Here is a 21,807-nt window from a genome sequence, read left to right on the forward strand (position 1 = left end):
CCCTTACCTTCAGTCACTTCACCCAGACTACACACACACACACACACACACACACACACACACACACACACCTCACCTCACGGCTTGAGGAATTATAACTCACAGTTATACAATTATTTCTTGTTTGACAGGATCTCTATGCAGTGCTACAGGAGTCAGAGGTGTCACTGTTGGGTGTATTGGGGGGGGGGTTACGATGCTGACTGTTTCACTGTTTCAGGGCTTGATGAGAGATCTCTTTGTTCAACCCTGGGTTGCACACTGAGGGCATATCTTGAGGTTCATGACAGTTTATGGAAGGCAGGAGCATAGCTCATAACATTTCTCTGCCCTCGTCAACTTAATGAGATCACTCGCAGGCTCAGAGTCCCAGCAGCAGCAGAGTACAGTGTCTTTCCTTCTGCAGATTCTTATTGTCCATCTAGCTCAGGTTGAGTTTTAAAATCCAATTCACACTGTAAGAAAATGGTTTTAAAAAAGGTTTTCTAGTTTGGTTTCCTGAGTGAGGATACAATACAGACTGCTTACATGAGAAGCAGGAATAGCAATGTTTAGTCTTTCTGAGCTTTTTTTTTCTCCCTGAGGCAATGCCTTGTTCAGGATGATGTCTCAAACTTTTTTTCATCAATTGGATGAAATTTATGACACCTTAATGACTGCAAATTTATGTGACTAAAGTTCTTTCAGAACGGTCACATCTAAACCTTGAACAGACCTGTAATTGTGGACCCTCTAAATAAACCTGGCAACCCAATCAAAACATGAAGAAATGCCACTTTGTATAAACTTGCCTTCACATTGCACAAATTTGTTGACGTACGTAATTAGTCCTATACTTCTGGCTTTAATGTTTTCTAAATTTGCCATTTGATGCAGCGGGGTGTTTACACGAATAAAAGAGCTAGGAAAATCTTGGTTTGGCTATATAGTAAACAAAGCTAATCTGCAGTGATGAAACAGAGGAAGCATGACCATCTTTGATGAAACGACAAGCATCCCACTGAAAATGAAAGAAAAAGTCATTAAATAATTAAATTGTTGCATCTGTATGTTTAGAACTGGTTGCACACAATTTTAAGAATAATAGGTTCTTTAAATTGTGATAGTTGCATGCTGTGTTCCACTGCTCTCACTACAAGCTTAATGGCAGTGTGCTTTGACCGTAGTCTTTTACTTGTTTGTTTAAAAACGAATGAAAACAAATGTCTTTTTCTGTCACTGTATTCTTAGTTTAATTTGCTTTATAGTAAGGAGTTTAGAAAAGACTTGTAGTAGAAGCTAACCAGATGAGACCACGACCACACACACACACACACACACACACACACACACACACACACACACACACACACACACACACACGTTTTTAAGAGGAACACTCAGGACTGATGCTGAGAGACGTTGAGAGGAGCGTGAGGAGAAGAGGAAAGAGGAAACTGATGTTCTTTTTTTTCAGAGCCATCACAAAACATACTGTACTCACCACACCACACGTTCACCCTATGAACTAGCCCTTGCAAACATGCAGTACTCTACACTCTGGCCTTGGCATGGGTTGGTCATGCCCTGTACAGTACTGCATTTGTACACTGGACTGAATTCTGTTGGGGCCTTTTGTGGTAGTCAATGAGTCACCCTTGAGGTACCTCACTAAACAAAATGTTTACAAGGAAACATTTCACAACATCCATCTGAACTTTTCCTGGGAAGAAAAAAGGCTTCATGATGGAGAGAGAGAAGCAGGTCAGAGAGAGAGAGAGAGCGAGACAGAGACAGAGAGAGAGAAAAAGAGAGAGACAGAGAGACAAAGAGAGGCAGAGAGACAGAGAGAGAAAGAGAGGCAGAGAAAGAGAGAGCAGTTCTGTTTCCCTACACAGACATACAGGCTCCTTTTCAATAGACTGAAATGGCGTCTTTTTGGAAGGGCTATGTGTGCATATTATTCCATTTCTCCAGTTACGGGGGTCTTGGATGCAAGGCTAAATGTCCTAATGATTCTCATTTCATGAGAACCTCAGTCAACCTCTTTTTTGGGGGGTTGGCTTTCACTTCCCCCTCGTTGCCCCCTTTGCCTTCTTGGGGATCCTGATGAGAGCAGGGTCGAAGCCCTGGAGGAAACGCTCGGCAAGAACAGGAGCCGTCATGCCAAAGCTTCTGTCTGCATTCTGGGTAATGACTGCGGCTGATTGACTGTGGCATACACAATTACCTTGGCTGACTCCGGTCATTACTAGTGCCTTCATCTCTGACGGGGGAGAGGGGATTGTGAAACTGAACCCCCGAGGCTAGACGGGCCTCGCTCCTCAGACTCTCAGAGACAGAGACAGCGCTGTGCCAAACACCCTAGCAAATGCAATCTAGACTGTGGGCACGGTGGCTGGACAGTAAATGTTGTGCATTTGTGGAACGACTGTGCCAAGGGTGGGTGTGTTTGTAGTAGGGAGTAGGGACCATGCAGAGCGCATGAGCTGGGTGAGGGGCATCGGCCGTACCTTGCTCCAGAGGTTCTTCGTCATCAATGGTCTTGAGGACTTTAGACTTGTAGTCTCGGAACTGCATGTACCTCAACAGCCTCCGTACTTTTTTCTGTGTGTGTGAGAGAGAGAAAGAGAGATGGAGAGGGAGAGAGATGGAGAGGGAGAGAGAGAAGTGGAGGGGTCCAAGGAGAGAGGTGGAGCAAGACAGAAACACAAGATGGGAAGAGAGAGAGAGAGAGAGAGAGAGAGAGAGAGAGAGAGAGAGAGAGAGAGAGAGAGAGGAGGGAATGAGAAACATGAAGTGCAAGTCAGGTAGGGGAAGGCAGGAAGAGAGGGAGGTAGAAGAGTTCAAGAGAGTGAGGGGGGTGGGGAGAGGTCCAGTAGTAAAAGTCATAAATCTGTACAGTTCTGAGAGGAAAGGCACTGTCTTTTTCAACTGATGCAGAAACCAAAGGGGGAAACATTTCATGGATTAGTAATGAAATCAGAGCATGACAGAGTACAGGAACAACCTCTATGGGATGCAGGGCTCACTGTAGCAGAAAAGGAAAACCAATTCCTAGGAATATACCAAAAAATAGCAACCAAGTATTAACATTTATGTTTTACTCAATGAAAGGGCACATGAGCCTATGAGAAAATGTTATATAAATAAAATGAACATGGTGGTCATGGAACAGAACTTTTGGTGCAAACTGAGGTGACATTGGGTACTTGTGTATGTCTGTGTGTGCACTAGTGTGTGTGTGTGTGTGTGAGAGAGAGAGAGAGTGAGAGAGAGAGAAATACATTTTACCTTGTCTTTCCTCATTAAAAACAGAATGTCCTCAGCTGATATGACTCTTGCTCCTCTTAAGAGAGAAACTTCCGCAGCCTGATGGAGCTGAAGAGCAGAGAAGAAGAGGAGGAGGAGGAGGAGGAGGAGGAGGAGGAGGAGGAGGAGGAGGAGGAGGAGGAGGAGGAGTGGGAGGAGAGAGAAGGAAAGAGGGAAGAGAGAGATTTGATTACTAAGTACCTAAGTCTTTGCAGTCATCAGCAATTCAAAATAACAATCCAGGGATGTGTTTGCACAAAGTCCAGGGGAGGACGGCAGAATTAGCCAAACTTAACAGTTGGCAAGGCATCTGTTGTTTTGAAAGCCTTGAATGGAGAGATAACGAGTAGTGTGTTTTTCGAAAGGGTGAAGAGAGGAGGGGATGTAAAAACAGCCTGAGAGCTTTTTGATGTCATTAAGAGTTTGGTCTTGGACACTTCCATTGGAAACCCAGATGGACACCTACTGTAGAATCAAAGCTGGGCAGACAACTTTCCCCTACTGACAAACACATTTGTGACTGACAGATGACAGTCGAACTGAAATCCATGCAGCGCTGTCACCATCCTCCACATAGCTCACAACATGGATAGTCAGTTACATGGGTCCACAATGCCATTTAGTTAGCAGTTTGTAGTTAGATAGTTAGTTAGTCAGTCAGTTAGTTAGTTAGTTACAGTAGTTAGTTAGTTACGGTAGTTAGTTAGTTAGCAGTGTGTAGTGGGATAGTTAGTTAGTTTGTTAGTTAGTTAGTAGGACCTACACATATAAAATAAGTTAATAAAGAGACTTCAAGTTGGAAATGTTTTATATTCTTTCACGAAGTCAACTTCAGCAAAGGGCAATATTACTCAGTAGCAGTTAAAATATAAATGTGTAGGTGTGGAATATGTGGTCCTTCTTTCCATTATTCAGGGCCTAAGCAAAGGTTGCCTAAGCAAAGGTTGCCTATTAAGTTTATTCTGAGGGTGCTTCTAAAATTTTAATGAATGAAAGGATTTCACTTTTATTAGATTAGGCCCAGCGTAGGGAAATTGGGATGCTGCAATCATATGGAAACAATCTTTATAAGGTCTGGAGAGAGTGAGAAAGAGAGTGAGAGTGAATGAGTGAGTTTCTGGGGGGGAAAGGGAGAAAAGAGAAAGAGAGAGGAAGGGAGATGAAGAATGTCTTTTCAGTGCAGCACTATAATTTGGTTTTATTGCTTAAGAGCCAAAACACCTCATCTATCACTGCCACCTTCCTCACAAAATGATAGCTGTCCACATGTAAATCAGCAAATAAAACAGATGCCGTGGAATTAAGCGAGTTCTTTTGCTCTATGAAAAGACTGCCGTGTCAACATCTTGATATTTTTAACCTTAACCCCTGAAGTGAGAAATGGACCAAAAAGCTCGACCACTGATTTAAATCTGTTCAAAACCACTCTGATTAAGTGCAGTGCCATATTAGGACTTGAATGCTGTCTCCATAAACATTGCATATAAAACAAATAAACAACTTAAAAATAAATTTTTAGAATTGCCAAACATAACGGAAGAGGGTTCTTGCCAATAGAATCCTTTTAAATGCTAAAATGGTATTGGCTTGCTAACATGACTGATTGAGTAAATGTGTTAAAACAACACCTAGTTTGTTACTATGCATAGTTCAGCAAAGAATTGGTTTTATTGTATGTATTTATACTTTTACAGGGTATAACAAGATATACACACATAGGTATATAACCTTCTGCAAAGTAATCAGTGCAATTATAAAGCAATGTGTAGCATTCGCCCTTACAGCTTGAAGCATCAAAACGTCTTGGCACAATGTAAATGGTGAAAGCAATGATGGCATCACAGATGTTTACAGGCTTATCCAATAGCATCATAACACTTGTTGACTGATTGCTTGTCTGCAGAAGTGACTGGGTACAGAAATATCTATACAAAATACCCATTATGCATTCATCTGATATCAAATACTATAAATCATAAGGAAAAAGTTGGAAGGTTTTACTGAAAATTATTGTTACTTGATTGGTAATGGTCACACTTCATTTTCCAACCTCCAAACTGTGTATGAGTCCTTTTGGATAAAAAGACATCATTTTTACCTGTTCTGGCAAACGTACAGAACTCCATGTAAGTCATTTTTAGGTGCCTGTAAACATTTGTTGGTCATAAATATGTTTGCCTGCAAACACAGGTCTCAGCATGGCACAAGTGTGAGCAGCCCCCACACAGACACACACACAGGGGGCGTTTTGATTTTGACGAGGTACGGGGCCGGCAACGCTTAATTTAGATCCGTCTGGCCTGGCATCCTACCAAAGCCGACAGACCGGCTGCCATGTCTGTCGCTCCCGTTCGGAGACGGACACGTTTTAAATAGACAGAATGCCTTTTAGTGCACATCCCGAGCCTTCATTTAGCACTCTTAATGGCGCCAAATCACACAACAAGCCAGGGCAGTGAGTGACACCTCTAATTATATTTACTCTGCTAAGCATGAAGGGTTGCAGAGCAGGCCTAGTTTGGGGCCCAACACTAGACCAGAGTGAGCACTCTCTGCACTACACTACCTAGAAGGCAGAGGAGGAACTGATCGTTTCATAATGGAAGCTTTAATGTTAAAAAGTGACAGTAAGTAGTGTTGGGATTCATACAACAAGAGAATCACAAAGGAAAATGCAGTCAAGCAGTCTATAACTCGTCCATTTTATTCCAACAGAGGGACTGGTGCACTGAAACGCAAACCAGGCCTAGGATCACAGTCTCTCTGTACGGCCTTAAAGAAAGTGTGCGTATATGTATTTGTGTGTGTGTGTGTGTGTGTGTGTGTGTGTGTGTGTGTGTGTGTGTGGGGGTGTTGGATCAGCAGAAAGCTGGAAGGTGTAGATGAGGTGAGGGACAGGAGAAAGACCTCTTGGCTCCAAAGTGAGCCTTGGAAGTGGTTGGAGAAGGCGACTGGGGAACCTTTAGTCAGTCTCATCTAATGGCCCTTCTGAGGGGAACGGTTTTCATTTCTCCAGAACTTATGAAGGGGAGGGGAGGCCGTGCCGGTGGGCAAACACAAGCACGCCTTTGTTGGTGGCGCGAGTGCAGGAAAACCGACTTAACCAGTCTTTATGATGTTTTAATAACTGCAGAAAAGACTGTGTGGTCCTACACTGCTCAAACTCCAGAGAACATGTTATATAATATAAAGGGCCATGTAAGCTGGGAAGACATTACCATACTGTTGTTTTAATATGTGTTGTCAATTTACATATACTAAAGGTCGATTACATGGAGACAAATGAATATTCTGTGGTTTCATTACCGGGTGGTTGTCACATCTACAGTGTTATGAGATTCGATTACATGCATAATCAACTAGTCTACAACATGTACGTGACCCACATTTCTGTTCCCTTTCCAAAAGTAACAACCAATCAGCAGAGTTCTTGGTGTTAGAATTTCAGATCTGCATAGTACATGACCGTTATGTGGACACACACACCTACTTTTCATTCACTGAAACAAGACAATTGCTGCATTTGGCAGAACTGCAGGATTTCTCAACAGTTTAGATTTTAAATACACTATTACCTCTTCATGTACCCATAATCTTTTTTCCCTTCAGTAAATTAAAAGGAATACATCATATGTGTCTATCTAGGTCATATATATAATATAATATATCATCACATTGGTTTAACAGTGTTCAGTGTAACTTATTCTGGAACCTTCAAAGGGCTGTACATCTAAGTGGGAAGATAACAGAGGTCCGTGTCTGAAGCTGGCACGAAATGGTTAAAAGAAATTTTAACCTTACACATTTCCTACTAATAAACTTTCCACTTCCATCTAGAATCGCTGGGCTCGTTCCATACTCCTCTGCTATATATCAGAATAATTCACATAATTGCTCTAATTTTACCGAGTGATCAAAGTTCGTCCCCTGTTGGTGAGCTTTTTTCCATGAGGGATGCCTTAGCCCAGGCCTGAACAGTGGGATCACTGTGGACTATTTCCAGTAGTGCGCGCTCTCTCCCACTTTGTTGACAGTTCGGTCGGGCACTGAAGGACTGTTTTACCATTTCTGGGATGCCTGAGCTATCACACCTCTGAAAAGTTAGAGGAAAAATTCTGTTTATTGCCTTTTTGATATAGTAGTTTATGGTTTCTGTGGTCCTAAAACTCAACCAAGAGCGAAACCGGACAGCAGAGGAAGGCCAAACACAGGCTCTCGGAACCTGCTACATCTTAACATATGGCCTTGGTCTGATGTGGCCTCCCCTGTACAGTATGAAACATCTACTCTCACCTTGCTTACATTTCAAACTAATGCCCCAACGGAGACAGTAATGTAAGGGCAAATCGATTCCTATCTCAACTGTAAACTGCACATAACCCGTGCACAAATCAGAGGCCTATGTCCCTGGTCATGGGTGGCTTCCACACTATATACAAATTACAATACAATAAAAAAAAAAACAACAGCAGCTCAGAGCGGCCCTAAACTGCCACTGAGTGCCGATATACACACCTGATATAGACCCTTTCAAGAGAGTTCCATTATCAGCATCATAGTTGGCCCCACAAGACTTCCGTTTTAACATGCCATATGTTATCTTAATGCAGAGGAAGTAGATTGGGGCCCAAATAGAACATTCAAGCATTGTTTTTGTTTACCTTGTTGAAAGGGTCTATACTGACACTGAGTGGCTATGAACATGTGAATGAATAAGAGGCATGGTGGAGTAAGCGATAGACATACAGGGGGAAAGGAGAGAGAGAGGGAGGGAGAGAGAGAGAGAGAGAGAGAGAGAGAGACTGAGAGAGAGAGAGAGAGAGAGAGAGAGAGAGAGAGAGAGAGAGAGAGAGAGAGAGAGAATGAGAAGGAGAGAGAGGGAGAGAGAGAGGGAGAGAGAAGGGGAATAGGGGGAGAGAGGAGAGAGGGAGAGAGGAAAGAAGAGAGGGAGAGAGAGCGCCTGTCAGTCTTATGCTCTAATTAAAGGGATCATTTTTAATTACACCACATTTTCAATTGACATAGGCTTTGGCAAGCTGGTTTATGTCACGTTACAGTGCAGGAAGAAAAGGACTAGCTTTCATGGCATGGGATGGCAGAAGTCAAATAAACACGCCTGCTGAACATAATTTCCTCTGCACGGCTACTGCTTGGGGTTGAAATGAAATCCATTATTTGATTACACTGGAAAAGGTAACAGGAAGCCAAGGGACTATTCCAGTCACAGACTCCTTGTAAAGATCAATTCGGTGTTTCCTTTGAAATGGGAGCAAACAGAGATACTTCATGTTTTCAAAAGCAGGGTCAGAGTCGGACTGTGTTGTTCCTGGTTGCTAGGGGTGGACTTCTTCCACTCGCTGTCCGAACATTTTCAGCCCTCCAGTCTAGGTGTGTGCTCATAGGGTCCTACAGTGAGGCTAATAGGAATTGTCTGACTCGCCCAACGGACCCAAGTCTGACTGAAGCGCATACAGTATATAAATATGCAGCTTTGAAAGGCGACAGTTTCAAGAATACAGATTCAGTACAGAACAACAGTGAATTCACAATACACTTGGAAAGGAAAACAGACAAGAGCAACAACTATAATTAGAGCTGATCTTAAAAACATGAAAAAAATTACGAAAAAGAGGATGGTTATCGCAAGAAGCTGCATTCCGAGACCGCTTGCACAGACAAAATATTTTGCTAGTATTTTGCGGTTTAATGATGGTGTTTGGCAGCGCGAGTTATCAATGTTTTTCCGAGACGAGAAGTCCCTGAGAGAAGAGCAGAGGTAAACACGACGGCAGCTTCTCATCTGCGCTGCTATCAGTGTGATAGCACAGGGACTAATAACAACTTACTGGGATTGCCTCGCTGCTCTCCTCAAAACAGAGGAGGGTGTTCTGTAAGACACTGTGTCGCACGTACACTCTCTTTTGCTGTTGCTCAGCAGCAGGCGAAGATCAGAACATATATAACTTTGAAATGAGGTCACAAATATTAATACATGTGGAAGAGACAAAAAAGAAGATTTAGGATAAAAAAAGTACAGGCTGGTGATGGACTTGATGCTTAATGGGGCATACCAAAAAGTTCAGTGACTTCATAGGTGGTGAAAAACACGTGAAAACATGACAGATCATGGCAGCATCAACATCAACAATGTGCTGTGCCGAGAAAAAACAGAAAGCAACATAAAAGTCCACAACATGCTGCTATGATTAATGTGCACATGAGATCATGGCACTTGAAGAGGGCCGATGCAGAGCATTTTATATAAAACCAGCTTAGATAATATCAAGGAATTTCATGTAAGGAGATAAAAAACATAGGCCTAAACACAAACTAAATTCTGTAAAAGTTCATTAAAACAAAATTTAAAAGCAAATTCATGTTAATTTTGTGAACACCTCAAGGTGTAATATGCTCTAACCTGGCCTTGACAAGCTGTCCACTTCATGCTGTGTTTCATACAACAAAAGCAGCAGCTAAACACTGTTTGACCGTGAGCTCTCACATGTCCCCGTCAGTCCTGACCGTGGGCCTCCATCCCCTGACGGAGTGAGGCTACGGATACGTGCTGCCGCGGCTCCACCAGCTGCACCGCACTTCACTTTGCTTCATTCCCCCTTCAGGAAGTGGCTGGCTAATTGGCCTCGGCACACTGCAGGCCTCTGACATATCTCAGGAAGAGCACCTGAAGGAGAGGTGACATGCTAATTTCATGCATACCTCCTCCTCCGCCCCCGAACCGTCGCGGCCTGTCGGCACACGGGCCAAACGGCCCCCCGCACCCCTGCTGCATGGTGTGGGGGGGGGGGGGATCAGGCGCGGGACTGGGTTTCACTCGGGACGCTGCCAGGTCAGACCCTCACAAAAACCAGACCGACCACAGTCCACCAGCATGAATGGCTTCTCAGAACATGAAAATAGTGGAAGATGGCGGGGAGCGGCCGTATTTTTTGACCTGATTGCTAAAAAATAATCTCAAGCAAAACAGGGTCGTCGCTGGTTAGGGACCACCCATGGCGCAGATGTCCACAAAGTAAACAGGAGTCAACAGAAATATAGAGAAGACAACCAGACAAACACCCTCTAAAAACATAAACAAGTCTGAGTATTCTGAGGTTCAAGGTTTTCCCTTTTGCTGAAGAGCCTGATTTGGTGAGGGTAAGCCCTGGCTCAGACTGTAACTGTTCCGCTTTCCGTGCAAAGGTGCCTGCCCTGATTATTTTAACAACTGGCAAATTACCTCACGGTTATGAAGTAAATTTCATGGAGAGGTAGCAGGCTTTAGCCTCACGACAAACTGTGAGTCTATCCTTTATTAGCAAGCTGCCTTGAAATCATATGTAAACGTCATTGAAGAATGAGAGAAATTCCAATCATGTCTGCCCAGTTCAACTCTAAACCGGAGAAGTGAAGGGCCAGCACAAAATCCTATTCATATTATGGGCACGAAAACCTCACTGGAGCCGGTGAAGCCGATAAAACGCACCATGCATTATTAAGAGAGAGAGAGAAACATGGTTCAAATGTAGCAGATAGCCCCATCCAAACGTTTAGCAGTTAGCTACTGGTAATTACACTGATCTGTGTGATGGACTCTCAACTACATTTATTACAGACACAGACGGAGGAGATTTTCATGTCCCCAATCAAAATGGTGGCCCCATTTCAAGCAGTCGTAGAAAGAAATTGCTGCAGTAGCAAAAGAAACAGGGAGCAAAAACAAGGCCCTGGGGATCAACTGAAACACAGGAATCATAGAAACTTCTTAGGAATAACTGCCTGTGAAAGCGGATCCAGCCAACTTCTGCACCTGGAGCCTGAGGAAGCAGCCAGGCCGAGTGAACCCTGATTCACATGCAGCGCGTCAGGCAGAGCTGATGGCTTTTCACTGCTCTGTTTGGGTTACCAAGGGAGCCTGACATCTACCACCAAGACCTACGAGAAGCACATCAAATCACGAACCAGACAAGGGCTCAAGTTCTCAAGGAGAATGATGAATGGTTACCTGGAGAGTGTGCCAGAAAGTGGACCATTGTAGTGCTCTCATGACAGACATCACAGCACGGGTGAAGTATTGCTAATTACAGTGACTATTAAATAGATTTTTTTTTTTAGGAGAGCGTGAAAAACCCTGAACACAGACTCCTCCGTGGTTATGGATTTCTGATAACACACAAGCCAGCATTCATTTGAGTGACAGACGCAGCTACTTCAGTGTCAGACTCTCTGACAAGGCCATGTCACTGAACACTAGGGGTCACTGTAATGATCTCTCCCTCACAGATCCTTACAAATAAGCCCCAAAGCCCTTTCCATTCACAAGCCTATTTCCCTTCAGTGCTAGACAGCCAGGCATCAGCAACATCTCAGGGTCAACACAGAGGGAAACTGAAACTGAGAGAAAAAGAGTGTTATATTTACATGAGACCCTCATACACAAAGCAAACGGGAGTCATTATTATGAATAAACTCAGTTCTTATCAGTTCTGAGAGCAAGTTCATCAATTGTAGACAGGAGGAATACTTCACAGTTCCCAGAAACACAGAGAAATAAATTGTTTCGCTGTGATAGTAAGTGAACACTGAAGGTTCCGGAACTGTCAGTCCCCCTTTAAATGTCCTGAATGGCACGTCCAACACACCTTATTAGCCTCTTCATCTCCCAGCTCAGGCAGACAATGTGAGACTGTGTGTCTGCTTATCTGTGTATGTGCATGAGTATGAGTATGTGCATGAGTATGAGTACGTATGTGTGAGTGAGTTTCGGCAAGTTTGTTTCTTGATAGATGAGACTTTTAGGCATGCTGCCTCTAACTATGCGCGTGTGTGAAAGACATGTAGGTGTGTGGGCCTGCTATTAATAGGCTCAATATTAGATTGTGGTTGAGGTTTTCCCCTTTATTCTGAGGGGGGTGGGATTGCATCGGCCAATCGGTGAATGACTGAAAACTTCATATCAGGTCCCTACACAAACACAATGAGTAAATCATGAAACTAAGATGAGCTGGACAGATCATTACTCATAATGACTCACTGGAAAAGTCATGTTCTGTATCGTTTGTTAAGATACATTTGCAAGTAGAGTTGCTATTTAATTTGTTGAATGAAATGTGTGCATAACAAACATCCTCAGCATTTAGAAACTGCAGCAACAGACGGTGAGACATGCATTCTTAGATATGACTATGAGACATAAAGACATGAGGCTCTAACACAACACTAAATATGAGGGTAGGATTACGACTGCATGTTCCATAGCCAGGCCAGAGGGCCACATAAGTATGTTAACAGAGTGTAAAATGAGGAGGCTCACAGACTGGCCAGGAAATGTAGGGGGGAGAAACGCATACACTGGAGTTAACAGCTCACACACACATTATATATATATATATATATATAAAATATACACACACACACACACACACACACACACAGATATACACACACACACCCTTTAACGTCTCCAATCAGTTAACAAATTCTTTAATACGTTTAACTAGTAGTGAATATGGACCAATAATCTGCATCCATCAAGTGTGATGATAAAATGTAAAAAAAAAAAATCAGGAGCAAAAGCAGACTTTCCATATTTAAAAGCCCCATTGTTTTTAGAAAGGCACCAAATAGCTTTCAAAGCCAGACACCAATTAAGAGGTTATCAAAACAGGCCGGCTAATACAGTTGGTGTGTGGAAGGAGAGGAAGTGAAGGCACGGCTCTGAGGCCTAATGATTAGCTGGATGGAAACAATCTTTCACCTAAGCAAACATTTAAACACTATGCACTCTCACTACCTCTAGATGAGCATGTGTGAGCATGTGTGTGTGAACATGTGTGTGTGTGTGTGTGTATGGGTGAATGCCAGTGTGCATGGATTTGCAGATGCCACCATGTGTGTGCTCAGATGAGTCGTGTGTGTGTGTGTGTGTGCCACGTGTTCTACGCCAGATCACATACATACATACATACATACATACACACACGGCACACTCACCAACAGAGTAGCAGAGAAATGTTTGCGGGCCATCTGGGAAGAATTTATTGTGTAATTTCGTTTATTACCATTGCGGTCTTTGCCTAAGTAGCATGCACACAATTACGGTCCACTCTGCTGGGCTACACCTGGCCTCTCCTAAGAATAATAAATCCAGCCGAGGGGAAGCTGGGGATTAATTGAGGGTTATCACCATCATGCTCCGTTGAATGCTTACGGCCCTAACTGCCGGGGTTATTTATGGTGGCGTAAAAATAAATATTCAAAAGGGTGGCATTACACTTTTTTATCATAACAAACAGACCGTCTTTCCTGAGAGGGCGCCTCCAAACAGAAAGATGAGAAGTCGGGAGATGTGTAGATAACAGCAAAGTCGAAGGCAGACTTGGAGGTGAACAGTTGGTCTTGATCAGATGAGGGGGAGGGGGAGGGGTATCAGGGGAAGTCTCCGAGAGGCTGTGCGTCTATGATCGGCTATATCTCTGTGATACCCTCATATGAAAGCCATTACGGAGATATATACAAAACATTATACAGTACCTGCTAGCTTTATATGACACAATATTTAGGGAGCATGTTACAACTTTTATCATGCTCTCCGTGGAGCCTGCTGTGTAATACACGGCCCTGGACCTACAGACCTGAGTTATACATCCTTTGGGAGCAGTCACTAAATTACTTTGGGCTGTCCAGGCTTTTAAGTTTGGCAAGTGGGCTCCACAATCGTTTTCAGTGTAGGGATTTATTCCACACCGACCCTTCCGTTTATCTGATTGGAAGTCAAAGCTGCCCCCATATAAATCTGTCTGGAACCGGCCACTGTCCGCAACTACGGCACGAGCAGATGACAGTTTACATTAATGCATTAAGTGAACAAGACAAGAGGGTTCGCTTCCGGACGTGAGGTAAGGGGGAAAGGGGGGCTGAGGCTGCTTCCTCCTGGCCTGCAAGGCAGCTGTGAGCAGCAGTGATTTAGGGAAACAGATGCGAGGCCAGGGGCTCGAGAGCAGCTCCTCAGAACTCCGACAGCCTCCATTGATGTCCCGAAGTGAAATACAGGCTAAGGGATACTTGGACGAGGGCCCAGAGAGGAACGGTTTGATTACATTGCTTGAACATGACGGTGATTTGGAGGGAAGATCCTCCAGCATGCTCGTCGCTAATAAAATGTGCTATATCCATATTGCATTGGAACTGAGATGGAAAACAAATGCCCCAGCTAACTGGTACCCATCTGAAAAGTAGAAAGATTCAAGCTGACCCGAACAGAACAGGTCAGAACCTTCAATTTTTCTTACATCACATCCACCAATATCGCAAGTCTCCTACACTTCAATCAGCTCATAGCACCAAGCCCTGCTGGTGAAGACTCCAGCTCTCTGGCTAACATTACTCTGTGGGTGCGACATGGAAACAGGAAAGAAAGAAATAACAGGACCTGTCCAGCGGCGAGCCCAAAAGAGGCACATTTCCTCCCTCACCCCATGGCCTCTGGTTGCCGTCGGAGTGAAATTGCAGAGGAGAGGCGAGGGTGTCCCGTCCTGCTAGCTCTCCCAGCACAGACCAAACCACTCGGCTGCTTGATTTAAGAGGTCCAGACTCCAGAGGGGAAAGGTCAAAGCAATGAATTTAGTGAGACACTTTTCCCCTCATTGTGGCAAAGGGGCACCATGGAGCTGTGAGGTGAAAGGTTAAAACAGCACGGCATGTCAGAGTCTACTCCAGTTGACCCTCCGCAGATAACTAACACCCCATCACTCTCCACACACACACACACACCACCGGGGCAAGGAGCAGTCTGACCCATGAGGCGAAGCCAAGGAAGCTTTGCAGGCAGACAGCAGTCTCTCTCGTAAACCAACACACAGGAATGAGAGTGGGAGGTTGGACAGTTAAAATAAACCCCTGTGGGGAAGTCATGTGGGCTTGAAGTCTACTGTAAATGACATGCTAATGAATGAAGTTCATCCCCACCCACATGCCACGTTTTTTACATCACGCATTTCAGGAGGAATTTAGGCCAGTCAGATTTCAATTATACCAGGTCCACCAATTTTTTAATTTCATAGAACTAAATTATTTGGCAGTGTGACCTCATGACATCACATCTGACTGGGAAGCTTAGATGACTCCAGAGATCACATTGTATTTATGAATAAGCAATGCCATATAGCTGGCATTTCAAAGGTCATTTATCATTATATTTCATAGTTAAGACAAATGTGCAAGATTTGATTTATGGATCACTGAAAACATATTTCCATGTATTCAGAAAACTGGATTGACCTTATAGTTCCTATTTTGTTTGTGGTGAGCTTGTGATAATGTGCTAGCAAAGGGGGGTTTACCCATGTGTTTGCACAAGAAATGACAGCACTTGAATTCGCAAGCAGCCCTGTTTACTTTCCTTTGAGCATTTCTGTTTTTTTGTCTTCGGGCCGAGTTGAATGGAGATCGACTTTCAGAGGAGTCTGCTGCAGGGGATTTCTGGGAAGCTTTTTGAAATGGCCGGGCCTTTTGGAATGGTGCAAACTAAAATGGTCAGAGACGGGGCTGCTGCTTCTCATTGTTCTATTTCTGTTTAATTACAGATCTCTCTTCAACCGTTTTCACAGATGTTGTAAATGTCTGTGCCTTTTGTCTGACAGCTCAACGGCTTTCCGTCAGCTCCCCTCCCCTTCCTCAACAAAAGTCTTATGTTTTAAGCAGTACTGTGGAATTTTGGTCTAAAGCTAGCAAGCTCCCTACCTAGAAAGCCTTTAAAGATCTTGCAACATTCCAGCTGAAGATGATGAAAGTTTGCTAACATGCTAACTGATGTCTGTTGGTGTTACCGTTGGTGATGTGCAGTGAAGTAGAGCAGCAACAATTACCCAAATCAATTAATTTGTTTGAGTAATTGTTTTAATAAAAAAGTCAAACGAGTCCACCCTGTTAAATTTGTGGTATCTTGTGGTTTCTGTAACCAGTGACAGTAAATAGAATACCTTTAGATGTAGATGAACACAATTTGGGGTGTCAACATTTTTCATATTCATTTTAACCATAATCACCATAGCAAATGTACAATTAATCAAGGAAATAATCAACTTATTAATGTACGTTTAATGTAGTTGGTATTGGCTTGCTCACGCACAACACAGTCAATCTGGTGGAGAATTACCTACTGAACCAATAGATGATGGCTTAGGATGCCTATCAATTGGACAGATTTACTTTGAGCACAACAATCAGTTGTTAGTAAGTGCTGAATCATTAATTTTGTTCTTTGGTGCACAACCAAAGCTTTTGCGGTTTTTACAAATGGCATTACAGTGTTTACGTTATTTTGTAATAAATAATGCATTTGGTAGCCCATTATACAGTGTCTGTGAGTTAACATCTTTTACAGTTAAAGCTCCTAGCTGCCAAAACAAATTGGTTCAACTGGATTTGCAACATCAGAGTAGCTGATCTCATCTCGAGTATCTCAAGGTCAGAAAATGTTCTCTTCTTGGATATATTATGCACCTCCATGTTGTAAATTTGTAGGAGGAGATGGAGAATATACAGTAAAGAGGTGTGACATGCAATTCTACGACTGACTGTTCAGCCACTGCATGCATCAACACCTGTTCATTCTTAAATTTGGTTTGGCGTGATGTGGTAGGGCTCACATGCGATTCATGAACATTTCTTAAGACGATACCTGCGCACTAATTTGCGCTGATTTCTATGTTCAATTGATAAAAATGATGGTAAATGAATGCAAGAACACATAACTGAACCACAACATACAGAATTTTTAAAGATCTTACAATGGCAGTGCAGGAAAAGGGCTGTGTTGCCACTATGGTTCACTGGTATGTTCACTATAATGCCACGCAGACACTATGCGACTTTGACACAATATTAGCCCCAAATCAGTCAGATCCCGCACATTTTTAATTGGGCCGAATTAGTCTCTGATTTGTCATGTACCTTGAGCAGGCTCATGATGTCCATTTAGAAGTCACAATCAATGTTTGAGGTCCAGTCCGATCCGAGTGGATTTCTGGCATGTCAGAAATTGTTGTCGTTTGTCTTGCAACGTCGATTGTTAACGTGTGAGCACAGCAATTGCGTCCAATCAAAACGTGTAGCGGGAGTTACCATATCGTATGTGACTAAAAAAAACACACAGTGTCTGGATGGCTTAAGGAGATCTGTGGTAGTCTCACCATGTTGATGAGCTGGGTGTGCACAATGTCCTCCACCAGCGCTGCCGTCTCATGTAGAGGTCTACGCGAGTCTCCCAAGGCAAACCTGGTGGGAATTAGAGAGACAGTCCAAGAGAAACACATCAGTAACAACAAACTCTTATTCTTATCTTACTGTCTATCAGCAGTGCCCTTATGATTAATATGCTTAATTGAAATTCGAATTAAAATATTAACATTGTAAAAAGATCCCTGATAGGAGAGAAAGCAGAGGTTTGTTTTGGCATGCCTCTATCACTACAGCATATTTGAAAGGTCTTCACTGTGTGTGTACGAGCATGATTGTATTGTGTTGCTGTGTGTGTGCATGTGTGTGTGTGCGTGCGCATGTATGTGTGTGTGCGCGCGCATGTGTGTGTGTGTGTGTGTGTGTGTGTGTGTGTGTGTGTGTGTATATACATATGGGAATGAAGTGTTGCTACTGTGCTACTCAGCACATTTGTTTTGTCGATGACATATGTCAGGAAAACCTTTCCAGACATCATTAAAACAATTCCACCAGACAAAGAGATCCCTCTCCTCAGCCAAAGCCCAAGGGTTCAGCTGTAAACATCAACAGGCTAAGATTGCCTTTACTGTACTAGCTCTGTGCATTGCCAGAGAGCTGTTTACAAATACTGAAGCCCTACATTCACAGTTTTTTTCCCACAGAACTCCTGCCAAGGTTCCCCACATTCACTGTGCTTAATATCGACACAGTGGTTTCATCCAATAGAGGCGAAAACCACAGAGCAGCCACACACCCTGGTTTTAACAGAGGGAAAGAAGGAGAGTGCAATGGGAAGTGACCATGGGAAGCTTGAAGCTTAATCTGTCAGTGGCATCATTAACAGACTTAGTGGCGTAAATGATTAGGCTCTCTTTGCAATTTTATCCAATTCTATTTGAAAAAAAAACAAAACAAACTATAGCGAAATTAACATCAGGCATACAGTCAATGAGGATGGCTTTTAAGACATATGGTTATTTGAGCTATTACTTCTAGAGGTCTCTTTCATTGGGCCTTAATGATCTCCCCTGGGCTTGGCATATGAAAGCAGTGTGCCACTCGCTCTTGTGCTGCTTAAGTCATGTGAAATGCTTAGACTGAATGGGAAACTTAGCAAAGCAGTATATTGGTATACTTGTATAACGACATACTGTACCATTGCACTGAAAATATATATATATATGAGTTCCAAAATGCTTTATATTCTGCGGCCACCTGGATAACTCACATCTTGTTTGTGAAACAAGCCCAGGTATTTCAAATCATCTCATGTCCTGTGTTCATCTGCATTGGGTACTGCTTAAGCAAAGGCACAGAGGAAACAAGACCACCCCAAATCACTGGATCAGGAAGTAATTCACTAGGTAGGAGGAGAGTAAGAGGAAAATATGTGTGGCAGATGGTAACGGCAATGTGAGGGTCGATTATTGATGCTAATCTGGTCCTTATCAATGTCCTACCTGCCAGAGTGCTGCCTTTGAAAAGGTGTGGAGGTCCTGGGGGAGGACATATTTAGTTCCCTACATAAACTTGGGGTCTCTCTGCATCCACAACCAGATCAAAAGACTCGTTTCTAGCTGTGAAGCAGAAAGAGGATTATTTTCCTCAAATACCACTTCACCAGCTGGCTCTCCTTTTCATATAGGCCCAAAAAAGACACATAAATGGACATACAGAATCACCTACCCGTGAGAGTTTAAAAAAAACTCTCCATACATCTGGATATTGGATATCTCAGGCATAACCCTGTCAATTAACTTTTATTATATCCCTGTTTCGTTCTTTTCTTCACATGAATACATTTTTAATCCAAATGACTTCCAGAGGAGGACCAGTAATTCGCTCCAGTTGCATAATTTATTCCACTTGTTTAGTCACAAAGCCGTTTCAGTTCAGACCAGGAAACTCTCGAGACAACAGACCTTCTAGGAGCTTGCAGACTGGACAACGATCAATCATTTTTTTCTTTCTGCACAAAACGAGGGAAACCTCTTTTGTCTGTTGTCTCAACAAGTCTTCCAAAATAAAGTGCAGTTTATGGGGGCTGGACAAGCTTCAGTTTAAAGAGACCCAATCAAGAGACTTTGATAGAACACAATTAAGAAGTGCCGGGAAGCAGCAAAACAACAACGGCTGGAACATGAATAATGGCGCAATAAACAGCACAAACAATAAAGTGTAATTGTGAGCATGCATTCCCCCATCACATGTTGTGAGCATGCTCTCTCTCCTTCGCCTAGCTCTGATTTCCAGCCTAATATGACAAGAGTTTTTGTCGCCGTATCAGACATTACAGCACAGCAGACAAGGATCCTCGGAGAGAGAAATAACTCCTCGCCTCCTCGCAGACCCTTGACAAGCATCTGTTTATGCCCAGCAGGCATGCTCCTGAGCCTGCATATACAACACCAAACAAAAGCCTGCCAGATCACAATTGGATTTCTAAAAGTGACTGTGTATTTGGATGGAGCTTTGTGTCCAAATGCATACCGTGAACCGGCGGCCTGTGATTATTTACTTGCGGTGTGGGGGGGACGGCCCCCTCTAGTCTCCCTCAATGACACCAGCCCTCCAGTTTGGCGTGGAATCAGAGAGGCCAGTGGGGACATTGTAAACACATTGATTTGACAACCCCTGATGCCTGGAGAGAGAAAAAAAAACAACTGTACAATTAAATTCCAAATATTCAACCCAGAAAAGTCCACAGAAAGCCCTGCCGACTAGTCGCCTGCCAATATTTATAGATTTGGATATGCAGATCTATTTAAAGACGATGATAGGGAGCCCACTAGAGTAGGAATCAGAGAGAGCCATCGACTCCTCCTATCAGCATATCTGTATTCCTCTACATCTGACTCTCTAGTCTACAGCCTTGTACGAATTAGAGACTGCGAGTTGGAGAGAGTCCACGTTCAACTTCTGACCTCCCCAATTAACTGAGCCTTATCCTCTGTACACTAATGCTATGTGAAAACCATGCATCAGTGCGGTTGTGTACAGGTCAAGACTTCTGATAAGAACATCCTCACCTCAAGAATATAAGGATATATGTGAACATCACCAATGTCATCTTAGAGCGGTCCAGCTAAGCTGCATGCAGCCATGGAGGCAAAAATAATCAATACAACCAGCAACAGTGGGCATTTATGCCATGACAGTAGGGAAAAAATGCTGGATCTCTTAAATCACCACATCCATTTTCATAACCAAACTATAGGCGGAAACGGTTAATAAAAGAAAACAGCTACTTAGTCTAGTACTTACTACTTGGTGACAGTAACAGGGCATTTTAATGAATCTTAATTCTAAAAAGCATCAAAAGCGCCCTGCAATAATAGTTGTAGGGTTAACCAAAATAAAGCACATTCAATTCATTGAGTGAATTTCCAGACCCAACACAATTAGTGAGGTTACAGAACAGCCAGACCTATTGTTTTAACAGTTGCCTTTTATTTGTATATTTCTACCAGTTCACGAGTCTTTCATTACACACACACAACACCACAGATGAATCAGTTGTGTGTGAAAAATAAAAAGGGATAATATGTTGGGTTTGGGCAGACCCAATTCCGCAGCTTGACTAAAGTGCAGCTTAGTGCCATAGAAAGAGTAGATTTATCCTGTTCCATCAGAAACGGCCTTTATCCAAAAGTAAGCACTAAAAACTAGACCATTGAGCAGTTTCACACCCAAGATAAACGTCAGGAAAACAAGTTCTGTTTATTTTATGGACACTTCTGCAGGTTAGCGTGAAGTACCCGAGGCGGTGCTGGCACAGACTGTACACTGACAGGGGAGGAGGAACTGGCCTCTCCTCTCCTCTCACAATGTCCCTGGGCACAGGCCGTTCGTCTGGGGCTGTTTACCTGCACTTTCACATCACTGAATGGAGAGTATGATGTCAAAGACGGGCACACGACAGGCATTTTGAGTCTCACATAACTCATCTATTCTGGGGGTTGCGGGAGACACTGCAATAAAGCAAATGTGTTTAGTCCTCAACAGCAGTTTGTTTACTGATTCCCAACATATGAGCTGGAATGTGTGTGTATGATCTTTCCTAACGGTCATCCTTGCTCCATCCAGTGAAAACATACAAACATCACGATCTTTATATATTTTTTATGTTTTCTTTATTTTGAAATGTCTCTCTCTGATGTGCCATGTGATGGATGGTTTATTCTGACTCAGAGGAAGAGGGCCGTGTGGGTTAGCCAGCCAGGCACACTGTAAACCGGAAGAATCAGCATCTTTCTTACTTGGACTTCACTTTCTTTTCTTTTTTTTCTTCTTTAAAAG

At 43.2% G+C, this 21,807-nt stretch overlaps 1 protein-coding gene across 2 annotated transcripts in view; it reads right to left on the reverse strand.

Annotated features, from left to right (window-relative positions):
• supt3h (SPT3 homolog, SAGA and STAGA complex component) overlaps positions 1 to 21,807 on the reverse strand; it is an 89,315-nt gene that overhangs the window by 24,514 nt on the left and 42,994 nt on the right. For both annotated transcript variants that reach the window (XM_048227452.1, XM_048227451.1), the window contains exons 3-5: positions 17,481 to 17,565; positions 3,274 to 3,360; positions 2,493 to 2,586 (exon numbers count right to left, since the gene is read on the reverse strand). In XM_048227452.1, coding sequence (XP_048083409.1) covers positions 2,493 to 2,586; positions 3,274 to 3,360; positions 17,481 to 17,565 — 266 coding nt within the window. The remainder of the gene's footprint in view (positions 1 to 2,492; positions 2,587 to 3,273; positions 3,361 to 17,480; positions 17,566 to 21,807) is intronic.

The sequence above is a fragment of the Alosa alosa genome, chromosome 19, assembly GCF_017589495.1.
Source record: "Alosa alosa isolate M-15738 ecotype Scorff River chromosome 19, AALO_Geno_1.1, whole genome shotgun sequence".
In the NCBI taxonomy this organism is placed as follows: domain Eukaryota; kingdom Metazoa; phylum Chordata; class Actinopteri; order Clupeiformes; family Clupeidae; genus Alosa; species Alosa alosa.